Source organism: Sarcophilus harrisii, chromosome 1 (assembly GCF_902635505.1).
Source record: "Sarcophilus harrisii chromosome 1, mSarHar1.11, whole genome shotgun sequence".
Classification (NCBI taxonomy): domain Eukaryota; kingdom Metazoa; phylum Chordata; class Mammalia; order Dasyuromorphia; family Dasyuridae; genus Sarcophilus; species Sarcophilus harrisii.
This window is the reverse complement of record NC_045426.1, coordinates 589,498,180-589,511,963: the sequence shown is the minus strand read 5'-3', so window position 1 is coordinate 589,511,963 and position 13,784 is coordinate 589,498,180. Positions and strand designations below refer to the sequence as shown.

Sequence of the window (13,784 nt, the reverse complement as noted above, 5' to 3'; positions counted from 1 at the left end):
TTTTTCTTGTGCAACAAGAGAACTGTACAGATCTGCACACATATATTGTATTTAAGATATACTTTAATATGTTTAACATGTATGAGACTGCCTGCCATCTAGGAGAGGGGGTGGAGGGAGGGAAGGGAAAAGTTGGAATAGAAGTGAGTGGACAATGTTGAAAAATTACCCATGCATATGTTCTGTCAATAAAAAGCTATGACAAAACAAATAAACAAACAAACAAATAAATAAATAAAATAAAAATGCTAAGCCAGATGACCTAAAGGAGGAATAGTGTTGTTTAACAGGAAGAACAGAGCTCAATTTGAATTCTGCTATTCACTATGTAATCTAGAACTTGATATTTTTACAAATCTGAATTTTTTTCCTGATACATAAACTTAAAGTATTAGAATAGATGAACTAGTCTCTTTTAGTATTGCATCCTACAATCTTTCTTGATCTAAAAATTTTGGATGTATTTTTTTGTTTTGCTTTGTTGAGTTTTAAAATGAAGAAACTTTTTCATCCAATAATCAATTTATTTAATTTTAAATATTATAAAATCAGCAATGAACACACTGGACTAATAATTAGAAAATGTAGATTATATTTCCAGCTTTACCATTCTCCCCACCTCACCCAATTGAAAGCAAATAAATAATGTGTTTATTTTGTATCTACTTTTGGGTGCTTATGTTATATTCCATTATAGAATACAAGCTGAGAACAGGGTTTGTTTTATTTATATCTCTATCTCTCTTTTTCCTAGCACAGTGCTTGCCACATTATAAGCTCTTAATAAATACTTATTAATTGACCACGGCATGTCGATCATGCTAGGTTCTCAAAGACTTGGCAAGCCCTAAAAAACGTGAACCACTTTATAACAAGTCTAGTGACAGCCTAGGTATTGCCCTACATCTAGTCTAACTAAGCTCTTCCCTATAAATATTTCAAGGATTTAGTATTCATTAATGTAGATTATTGTCTTCTAGATTCAATGGTCTTCTGAGCTGTCCTGAAAATTTCACTATATTGCTAACCTGGATATAATCTTTTTCAAAATAAGCTAAGCTACTATTCTGATACAAATTGATAGTGATCAATCCCTCCACCCCACCCCTGCCCTTTTTCAGAAACCTAAACAAATAACCTACTAAGTTGTAGTGAGATGACAATATTCTTTAAGAGAATGAACATCCCTACTAAGGAAAATACAGATCCTTGACTTACATAATCTAAAGATTCAATTTGAAAAAAAATTATCCATGCATATGTTTTGAAAATAAAAAGTTTTAATAAAAAAAATAAAGATTCAATATAGTTATAAAAATATATGGATATTCTTTGTCATTGTTTTACTAACTGGAGAAATGATATGAGTCCGTTAGTGAGTCATTGCCTTACCTTTCCTGTGGCACAGCAAACCAGTATTCATGTTTTTTATCTCTTTGTGCATATTGTTGCATTGTGGCACTTGCTTGAGATACAAATGTTTTTCTCATTGGTTTTCCAACTCTAAGACATAAGAATTTATGCAATCGGTGTCTTCTCTTTTCTTTTAAAAAGCCTGATCCTGTAATTGATAAATAAATAAACTTAAGTCTAATCATCTCACATCATTTATTAAATTTGGAGAAAGGGGAGCAGAATGGTAGTATTTCACCACCAATAATATCTGTTAAAAGGCATTTGTGTAAATAGAATTCCCACATAACCAGTATTTTGAAAAATCATAGATACAAGTTCCCAAGACCATCAAGATGTTCAAAGAACTATATGTTTGTATTCAAAGGGGGTCTGAAGCCAACAGACGAAACAGAAAATGTTCACACATGATGCTTTTTCAAAGACTTTTCAGATGCTTATTTCAAATATTAAGGGCCATAAAGTTTGCACAAATAGCAAAATCTAAGTTTTCAAACATGAAAAAAGTAAGGCATCCTTAATCAAATTTTCATTCCAACAAAAGTATGAGAAACAAATATCTATTCTCATTCTCTTCCATATCTTCGAGACCAGAAAAAAAAAAAACAAACCCTTAGAAAATTACAAGAAAAGGATAATCAACACAAACTATCACATAATGGGAAATGGTATTCTTTGCATTCTGCAAAAGGTCTGTAAGGGTAGATGAGCACATGTATGCAAGTGCATACAACTTTAATCAACTTTTTAAAAAACCACTGAAAACAAAATACTTCCCTAACAACTTCCTGCTCCAGAAATTTGAAGTATTGATTTTATGGACTAAAAGGCTTACAACAGCCTCAATTTTCACAGCTTTAGAATGCCACAATTCAAATCACAACCAAATATATATATTTTATTTGTCTATTTGCTTAATATTTCTGTTAGCCAAAGTTTTATTATAGTAACTACATATTCAATATTAACCATTTTTTATACATATAACTTCTGTTCTTTTCCCCCATTATTTCCATATGCACTTAGGTAGCAGAGTGGATAAGATGCTGAATTCAGTTTCACGTGTTTTAGCACAACACTAAGCAAGTGACAAGCACTAAGCCTCAGTTTTCTCATGTGTAAAATTGGGATAATAGCAGCACTTAATCCACAGGGTTGTGGTAAGGCTCAAACATCATCATATGTGTATCTGCACATACACATGTGTGAATGTATATACGTACCTATGTATATGTATAAAGCACTCTGTAAACCTTAAACTGCTATCTGTTAAAGTTAATTATTATTTTAAAGCAAGATTGTTCTTCCTATATATTACCATTGATATGGCAAAAATAAACAAATACTTTACATACACAATTTTATTTGATATTTAAAATACTTGCTGGCTTTCAAAAACAGCCTCAGAAACATCCTATCTAAAAATTATCTTGGTCAAGCCATGTAACTTCTGTTGGCCTACAGATCACTACCTAGTCATGGCAGAGGAGGTTGAAGAGTTCAATGAAACTATGAGCCTGCAGAATTACCCAAGACTGAAAGATCCCAGTGAATGATTCTAGCAAAAGGTAAAACACTTCAGAAGGAAATGGCAAACCACTCTAGTTTGCCAAGAAAATCCCATGGACAGAGTCCACAGGATCATGAAGAATTAGACACAATTAAAACAACTAACCAAATAAATAACAATTATTAATATTCCCATTACAGATATGATTTAAGGTACAGCTATTTCAGTCTGATAGTTCAGTACTACCCTCCCTTCCATAGATGTGAATAAACACACAAAATTTATATAATTTATACTACATAGTCAATCAAGATTCAGTAAACAGTGAGACTTTTATCTTCTTTTGAAATTTTTGACTTGAGACTTCAAAATCTTTGTCAGGATAAACTTCAATTTGGTCAGGACAATTCCAATGTCATTCTGAGTAGTTGGAAAAATACCAGAAATGGCCATGTGGGAGGGAAATGTAAGTTAATGTCAGAAAAAGGAAAGAAACTACTTAGCCAGCATAGAGTAGTGGAAGATAATTTTCTCCTTCCCCAGTTAGTGACAAGCATCTGATGACTGTGTTCTACTTAATTTCTGGCACTAATGGATACATTAAGTTAACTGAAAAATGAATTAATAACAACGTTTAGAGTGCTTTACAAACCCTATTAGACTTAGAAAACCAGCATTTTTGTTTAAATTAAGAAAATTTTTTTAGAAAAGTCATTATATTACTTCTAGCTATGACACATACTAGCTAGTTTTACTAGGAGTCATGTTTCAAAGAAGAAAATCTATAGGGTAATTTTTTTTTTCCCTCAAAACTGGAGAGAAATGGAAGGAAATGTACAAATTATTCTAAAATCAAACTTCTATAAAGGCTATGAACTTTGAAACAGCTTCAATCAAATCCTTCCTAGAAGCAAATGACCAAAAGGAAAATTGATATGAACTTTTTAATATGATGTGTTTCAAGGGACAATAATCAATATTTAAAGCACAGAATAAGAATGACCTCGAACTATTCGAAACATATTATGTTCTGTAATTTTTTTCTTAAGAAGGCAAAGAACAATACAGCAAATTTTGAATGACTTTCCATTAAAAAAGAAAAATCTCTAGAAAAGTCTCCAAATAGCATGAGACAACAAAAGTATTATTGTCAAAAAATAAAATTTTTGGCCTAAAATAAAAATAACTTTTGACCTAAAAACTGGTTTTATAAAGCTTTAATATTAACTGAACTCAAGAAATAAGAATTCCAAGGATATTTATAGATATTATGTAAGGTCCTATATATTAACATTTCATTTTAATTTTAAGGAAAAAAACCCAGAAATCTGTTCAGTGGTTTAAATTATTATAATACAATTAATTTTTTTTTAAAGAAATTACTTAGTGAAAGTTAGAAATTTGTTTGAAGGACTATGGTTTTGATAACTATTGTTTTTATATCCTTGGTTACTTCAAAAATGAATCTGCTTTTACTTAGTATAGTAACTCAAGGAATCCCATCTCTTAGGACAATTTAAAAACTAATGTTAATGATTCTAGCTATAATCATAATTTGAGAAACCCAATATGACAATGAACAAATAAATCAAAAAGCAATTAAGTACCTGCTATGTAGTTGACATTAAACTAGGCACAAGAGATACAATATAAAACTAAACATTCTTTGGCTTCAAGAAGCTTATGTTATAATAAAAGAAAACAAACATATAAGGAAGTTTAGTGGCTAGGGAAGGGAGTTTGGGTCTGGGTCCATAGAATTATATGGACAATGAATAAATGGCAATTGCCATTCCCTTTCTTGAAGTACTATTGCCATTCATTTCACTGATTACTATTCTCAAAGAAAGAGATGAAAACCAAGAGTGTGATCAGGCTGTTTTTGCCTCTCAACTTCTAAGTGAATTAAAATATAAAATGTTGGAAGCCAACTCTAGGTTCATATGCACTCCATATCCAGCTATGCATGCCTTCTATGATTCAATACATTAAATAGGAAAATTAAAGGTACCTTAGATGTTCAGATTTATCTTACTGGTAAAAATAAAATTACATCTTAATATGGCAAAACAAAAGCAAAGAAATGAAGTGAATATAACAGAAAATGGCCATTAATTTCATATTTTACCTCTTATATCTACAAATTAGTTCTGATAAGACTTATTAAGGAGCTAATATATGCCAAGAACTGTGTAAGGCACTGAAGATACAAAAACAAAAACAAAATAATCCATTCCATGCCTTTGAGGAGCTAATTAGTTGGTCAGGGATACCAATCCCTTGGGAAATCCAATTCAAAGTCATCCCAATTCCTAAGAATATAAAACAAATTGGTTTATTTTTAGTTTAGGTCTAAAACTAGCTATTTAGAGGGACAATTAACAGTGATCTCAGGTATGCCAGATTAAAACTAGTATTCCAGGGTCAACTGGAACTCTTGGGTAAACTGGAACTCTATCACATGGACTTATGAATTTATGGACACATCTGCTTATCTTGAAGTTTTGGAAAACAAAAGGTTAACAGAGAGGCAATTAAATAAAAAAACAGGTATTCTGATATATCTAAATAAAAATCACCTTCAAAGTTAATATGTAAATATAGTCAACTCAATTATTCTATTTTTGGTTTCTCTTCTTGTATTTATCTACCTTTTATTTCACTATTTAGGGATGCAACAAATTGTAGAATAAGTTTCAAGTTCAATGAAATGTATTTTATATAGGAAAATTTGGTAAGAGTTGAATTTATTAGCAGTTGATGAGCATGGATAGAGAACATTAAAAGCTGAAATCTAAATTAAGGCTTTTCCATTTGTTGTCAATTTTGGTTAGGGAATTAGTTTGACAGGTAAGTAAAAATACTAGACAAAATGAGATTTAGGAGATTAGGATACTAGACAAAATTACCTAGGTGATCCCCTGCTTAGAATTATTAATTATAAAAACTGTAGTTATTATTATTTACTTGATTTCATTATTTAAACTAATATGCCTTTCAATGCATGCATTAAAATAAGTAGGGAGAATTTTGTAGATGAATAAATTCTAAAAGAGCATGGACATGAAGAACTTAACCATGAACCAGACACAACCTGTCAGAAAAGTACAAAATAATTTCCTACACTTCTCCCTTCCCTAATTCTTTTTTTAAATAGACTGAATTATTATTTTCAGAATTTTTGATTATCTCCCAAATATACTTTAACATCATACTTTTAATTCTAACTTCTTAAAATTAAACATCAAAACTTTCTGTACATAGGCTCTGAGTTTTTAATAAGCTGTTTGTCCTATAAGATAAATATTTTGCCTGGAGTGATTAGTTATTTGCAAAACTATTTAGCTAATGAACACAAAGGAGAGTTAAGTCTTCATCTTCAAAATGCTTGCATTTATTTTAATAAATATATCAAATAGAAAGAATTAAATGGATTAAGACTTTCTGAGTCTTCTGAGATTTCTTTCAACAACAGAATTTTGTAACATCTTTCATCATGCTTTTAATTTTAGGAGGTATGTGGAAAAAAGGCCAGCTATGTTTTTTTAGGACAGGCACAGAGGATGGAGTGCCAAAAGGACCCGAGTTCAAATCCTAGATATTTACTAGCAAAAGTCTCTGAAGAAGTAACTCCCTATTTGCTTCAGTTTCTGAATGAGCTGAAGAAATAAATGGCAAATCTAGAAGAGCGGGTTTGGGGAAGAAAGAGAAAATCTGAAACACTAGATTATGCAAGAGTCAATGTCAAATTATTCATGCATATATTTTGAAAATAAAAAGATTTTTTTAAAAAGAAGAAGAAGAAGCAAATGGCAAACTACTCTGGTTCTCTCTGCCAGGAAAACCTCAAATGGGGTCATGAAAATTCAGACATAGTTGAACAAATGAACAACAACAAATTAACTTCAGAATTGGAAGGTGTCACAGAACTCATATAATCCAAACTACCTGAACAGAAAATCTCCTCCCACAATATGCCTGCTAAATTGTTATCTATGCTATACCTCAAGACTTCCATGAAGAAAAACTTAATAAAACTTTTTTCCTTTTTGTGACAGGACAAACTGCTAGGAAGTTTTCTGGACATATCTTGATTTGTTTCTTGGAAACACTGATCCAAACAAAACAAATCTAATATCACTTCCATAAGACATTTTTAATATCTAGAAGATACCAAATATGTTCCCAAGTCATCTCTTCTAACCATTTTCAAGTCTTTCAACTGATCAAGATGACTTTTTGTTTAATCTCCAGTTTATCAATATCATTCCTTTGCACAAAATTCCACATGTAGTTTGACCCAAGCAGAATATATAAATTTCCCAAATGAAATCCAGTTTCTCAGATATATTATATATTAACTTGTAGCTTGTTTTCATTGTTTCCATAGTTTTACATTAAGTCAACAGAATTTATTCACACAAATTGGAATAATTTAGTTTTATAACAAATTTTATTTTAACATAAAATAAAATAAAAAATTTTTATCTAAGCACCTTTTTGCAGGGTTCAATCCTACTTTTAGATCAAACTATCTCCTTGGAAACTATGTATACTGAAATATTTCATGAAGGTAAGAATAATCTTAGTCATGCTAAATTATGATAATTCTCAATCAATCCTTAAGAAAAATTTGTATCAGTGGAACCTGAATCTAATGACTCGGCTTGTTAGATTACCTTTGGTAGAGTTTAAGAGGTCTGAGCTTCAAATATATTACATTCTGTAAATTTAAATGTGTCTTGGATCCCACCATAAGGTGAGCTGGAAATTGGGTTAATTCTTGCTGATACTTAAGTTACATGAATACAAGGAGAAAAGATATATCCGCCAAAAGTTAACACTGTGCCAGCAAATTCCTGGATTAGTAATATTACATTCTTAGAAAAACTAAAGATTCTAAACTGCTGGTTGGGAACAAGGTTGAAATCCAATCTAATCCTTTAATATTATTATTTTGTGATAAATGATAGAAAAATAGGTGAATTCGAAATTAGAAGACCCAAGTCCAGTCCAGCAATTGATAAGTTACAAGATCTTCAATCATTTAGCTTCCTAGGGACTCATATTACTCATTTGTAATATGTGTTTATGTCTATATATATATATATATATATATATATATATATATACTGTGTATACACATTCTCTTACACACACACATAAACAACCCTGCCTCCTCTTACTTCTTTCTTGTTTTAGAAAACTGAACCTTCCTTTATGACAAAGGAAAATAATTAAGGAAAGACATCTAATAGAGTGAACTAGAATTGAGATAATGTTATAAATTCCCTTGCCTTTTGGAGTTGCAGCAGGTTTTATTGAAGGCAAAAATGTTTCATTATTTGTTGACCAGCTACTCAGAGTTAAGATCTTTTCATTTATATTACATTTAGAATATTCTACTACATTTATAAGTTTTTCAGCAAATTCCCAATAGATGGGCATCTAATAGTTATTTACTATCACAGAGATAATGGCTATGAATATTTTTGCATATATTGTATCTGTTTCTGTCCAACTTCCTTGGTTTATATACCTATTAGTTGAATAAAACAGTATGACCAAATAATAATCTTCTCTTACCTAATTCCAAATTGATAGGCCAAACAACGAGAACATTTCATAGTCTCACTATCAGAAAATTCAGTGTCTTTTTTTCCCATAGTCTTTTTAACAATAACTATTACAATATTTTATCTTTGCTAGTACTCAGATGTCGAAACACGAGATTTAAATTTGTAATATCTTATTATTTGACCCTATTTTCGTGCGGTCATTTATGCTTTGTAAATCTTTTTAATCTGTTCATATTCTCTAATCATTTATCTATTGAAAGTGGCTTAGACTTCTGTCAGTAGTTTGGCAAAATTTTGTCTTCTCTTTTATGATCATCTCATTTCTTGTCTAGTTAAGAATTCCCCACCTAGACACAGTTGTGAAAGGTACCTGGTTTTGTTAATTCCCAATTTAAAAAAAAAAGAAATGCCTTTTTATATTCGTTTTCAGCTTAAGTGTGGTACAAGACACTGATCAAAACCAAATTTCTGCCTAAGTGCCTTCTAGTTTTCCCAGGAAGCCAAGTCAAAAAGGGAATAATATAGAATAATGTGCATTATTGAGTTTATGGTATTATTTTTTATCTGCTTTTAATTCTATTTATTGCTTATCCACTCTGTTCAATTTACCTGCTTTTCTATTTTTGTTGACTACTGACTTTTAGTATCATTTGAGGCCTGGTAACAACTCTTCCCATGATTTGTACTTTCCTATAATTACTTCCCTAAAATTCTAGATTTTTCATTTTTCCATATAAATTCTTATTTTGTCTAATTCTATAAAGTAATTTATTAAAGTAATTTAATCTCCCGTCATGACCAATGATTATTTCCTCAATTATTTAAATCTGACCTTCCTTCTTAAGTGTTGTCTAGTTGCATTTGTTTCATGTTAGCAGGTTAATTCCCAAGTTTTACATTTTACAATTATTTTGAATGAAATTTCTTTCTGGGGGGATGAAGACTTATTAATAAAATTAGTTCTGCTATAACTTGTTACATGCAAGATCACAAATTGTTGTCTAGTAGTTTTTCAGTCATATCTGACTCTTCATGACCCCTTGTGGGTTGGAGCAATTTGCCATTTCCTTCTCCAATTCATTTTGCAAATGAGGAAAAAAGCAAACAAGGTGAAGTGACTTGCCCAATGCTACATGCTAGTAAGTGTCTGAGGCCTGAATTTAAATCTAGGCCTTCCTGATTCCAGGTCTAACACTCCATCACTGTGCTGTCTAGCCAACCAAAAATCAAGTAATACAAACTACAAAAAAAACCACAGAGCTTATTGAAAATATGGTTATGGGCACAATATTTTAAAACTTCTTCAGGGAGATGTACATAAAATGATAGGAACCTAATAAAATGATTACATGCTAAATGGTAAAGAAATACATAAGTAGTACAATTAGTGGCAATATTTGTGGGTTTGGGAACTGTGGGCCTCAGGTTGGAGATCATAGTGGAAGGGAAAAGGGTTCAAGGTAGGGATGTTATAATATGGTCCTACTAAGCCCTAATCACAGCTTCTACTGAACTAGAAAATTTAAAATAAATATGTCATTCACCTTGACAAGGACCTGAATTTGCTTGTGGAAGTAGGCATCGGAGGGGATGCAGCTTGTGAGTCATTTGGAGTGGTGCAGTTTTCTGCATTCTGTTTCTTAAATAAGAAATTGTGCGGAAGGAAACTTGAAGTTTATAGTATGTTTAAAATATTCTCTAATATATCAATCATAGTGGAACAAATTTGTGTTTTTAAAACGTGTTATAGCAGAAGTGACTGTAATAACCAAAAATGCTGATGGCTTGTGGATTTAATTTTAATATTGCTACTTTGCAATAACTGAATCATTTCAATCAAATTTCTCTGATTCCATTTTTAAGGACAATATCCTACAATCTACAAATTGGAATAATTTTGTCTTTTCTTTCTGAATGTTATATTCAGGTTTTTCTTTTATTTTGTTGGCATGTTGTTTTTAAAATAGTATGCCTTCAATAAGCAAAATGGACATAGAGAAAATAGTACTTGACCACATAAAACCTTTGTTAAAAAATGTTTGTATTATAAACCTCAGATGGTTGTTGGGGAAATCAAATGAGAAAACATACAAACTTTATAGCAGTACCAAATTTTAGCTATCATTATCACTGTTATTAGATAATCTCTTCAGAGTTAAGAATTGTTTTAGTCACATCTGCCTCTAGACAGAATCCTTCCCACACTGATGGGTAACAAGAAGTCCATTAAGCAATGAGTCACAATTTAAATAAAGGATGTTATGCTTTAAAACTATTATCATGGAATCAAGGGATTTTACATACAAAATACTTGGATAAAAGTCCAATATTGACATTTTCTCTAATAATTTGTCAAAATTAATTTCATCAAAAACATGAATTGTTCCCTTAATAGCTTCTCAAAAACATCTTTATTTTTACCCATTAAATAATTCTTTGACCTTTATATATGCTTTGAAAATGATATAAAAACCTCTAACACTACAGGTGTAATCTGAGAAAGTCACATGGTTCTTAGATAATAAATATATGAGGTGTCACTAGATCTATAAATAAATTGACCTATTAAAATGGGTGCTTTCTTCTGGAATAGTCTTTGACATTATATTATATAATATATCTACATTGACATATCACAGAAAGACTTTAATGGAAGTCTGCAATTTATATTTCACACTAGTTCTAAGTGATCTAATTTGTAGTTTTTCCTATACAAATTTTACTTAGAAAATCTTAAAAGGAAAAAAGCAACATATAAACATGATATTATTAATGATCTAAAGGAAATTGTACAATCAATAATTGTAATGTTTTTCTGGCCAAAATAAATAAATAATTAAAGAGCACAGTTCTTCTTTTGATAATATTTCATGAATCGTCAAAGATCATAACTCTGAAAGAATCAAAGTAGCAGGTATGTAAAGGCACAAAGGGACAACAGCATTTAGGTTATACATTTCCAAATGCTGATATTTATATGTGAATGCAAGAAGTTTAGCCATACAGTGAGAGGAATTACATGATGAACAGCTTGAGTGCTTCACTGTATCCACAAAATATGTGAGTGTGTGTGTGTGTGTGTGTGTGTGTGTGTGTTGGGGGAGGGGAGGGAGAGATCTTAGGAAGGAAAGCAACAGCATTTTGTGGAAATTCATTCTTTAAAGCAAAGTTTGGGAAAGAACATGGACATAATTACTCTGACAGAGTATGAATAGATAGCAATGTGTATAACCATAAGATATAAATTCATTGATGTAACAAAATACAGACTACTACTAAGCCTTCAATCTCATGCCTAAAGCATGGTCATATAAGAAGACAGATGAATGCGAAAAGAAGGCTTGCATCCACTGAGGCAGCAAAGAAAAGCTGTATCCAAGGCTGTTAAATCATGTCTGCCTAAAACTTTTTTCAGTTCCCTTATTTTGTTCTTTTTGGCCTCCCTTCTCCCTACTCTGCCCATGCTCTGGTATTTCATATAGGGTTTTCTAACAGTCTAAAAACAGTTTTAATCTATTAAAACATAAAGCTGTACAAAGACTCTTGGGACATTCTGGGCAATTTGAATTTCAAAAATACTTCCTAAAAACATTTAATCTTTTGGTTCTCCTATTTTGGTTTATTGTTTCTAACATTATATGTGTGTGTATGTATATATGCAAGTGTGTATGTATGTACACATACACACACATATGCATATACATGTGTGTATTCCCCCCCCCTCAGGGGGGAAATACACACACACACACAGAATACACAGAGAAAGAGAGAGAGAGAGAGAGAGAGAGAGAGAGAGCGCGCGCGCGCGCGCAGTGGTCCCTAATAAACTCAAAAATCCCCCTCAGATTATTGAGTTTATTATGGACCATTGTTCTTTGTATTCTGTTTTGCCCCCCATCTTTCTACTACATACCAACACAGTTCTGTAGGTCCTAAGTCTCTGACATTTTAGTTTACATGTGCCTTGGTATGCTAACCTCACCATGTAGATATCAGGAACTTTAATTAACACTTACTCAGTAGATGATTGATTCTAAATTAAATCCCTATCAGAAATGGGCAGAATCATTTATGTAAAAACTAAATATTATGATGAAAACAGCATTTATACTGGAGATAAGCAATATGTTTCTACTATAACTACTACTATTTTCAAATCACAGAAATTTTTGTTAGATGACTAAAGGGCTAGTGTAACCCTACCTCAGACGTTTTGTTTATTGTTCTAGAATGAAAAACTTAAAACTCACCTTTAGGATAAAGTATCCGGGCACAATAAATTTCTCTAACTTAAATTACCCAAATCTACCTCACATTTTACCATGATTTCTTATTAACAAATATAAACCCATGACACGAATGAAAAAATAAAACGTTTTAAGAGATAATAATCAGCAAAATTCAATTCAGGAAACACTTATTAAACATGAAAGAATGAGAATTTTGATATAAAAACAAAAAACTCATTAAGACTAAAGTTTATCATTGATAATGATGATGATAACAATGGCTCTTATTTATAAAACACTTTTTAACATTTATAAAGTACCACACATATGTTATGTCATTTGATCCTCACAATAATCCTGTAAGGTAGGTCTTATTATCATCCTCATTTTAAAGAAGAAAGTACTCCCTTAGAGGCTAAGTGACTTACCAAGGGCCACAGAGGTGGTGTTTGAAGGAGCCCACATCTTCCAAATCCTAAGTCCAAAACTCTACCCACTTTAACTGTCTAGTGCCTTCCTTTATTCACATAATATTTCTTTTCCTCCATAACTTCCTTGTCCTTTACCTCTTTTTCAGTTTGGAAATCAAAATAACACTGTTATTGCTGCTAGAAAGTACCAGTCTACTCCTTTATAGTTAACAAGCCAAAATATTCCTTCCTGACTACAACTCTTCAAAATCGGAGTGTAAGCCTATATTCAAAAACAAGCTCTTTGAGGACAAGGGCAACTATCACCTTTGTATTACTATAATACAGTATTAATACACAAAATAAATGCTTAAGAGATTTTTTTTTATTCACATATTCATTCGCATGAATAAACAGAAAAGGTAAGGAAGATGCTAACTCTAAAGGGAGGGAATCCTAATTATAATATATTAGGAAAAAACTTAACTTTTAAGTTAGCTATTTACATCACTTAGGAAATATGAAAAAAACATTACAAATGGAAAAGCAGTTTCCACATTAGTCAAATAAACTCCTAATGAAGTCAACATGTGGCTAAAATATTATAGGTGTGTATTTAAAAATATAACATTTGTAATTCTAT

General features: G+C 31.2%; 1 protein-coding gene across 4 annotated transcripts in view; it reads right to left on the bottom strand.

The window, feature by feature from the left end:
- The window catches only part of OXR1 (oxidation resistance 1), a 568,147-nt gene that overhangs the window by 43,691 nt on the left and 510,672 nt on the right, over positions 1-13,784 (bottom strand). For all 4 annotated transcript variants that reach the window (XM_031947111.1, XM_031947112.1, XM_031947113.1 and 1 more), the window contains one exon: positions 1,393-1,561. In XM_031947111.1, coding sequence (XP_031802971.1) covers positions 1,393-1,561 — 169 coding nt within the window. The remainder of the gene's footprint in view (positions 1-1,392; positions 1,562-13,784) is intronic.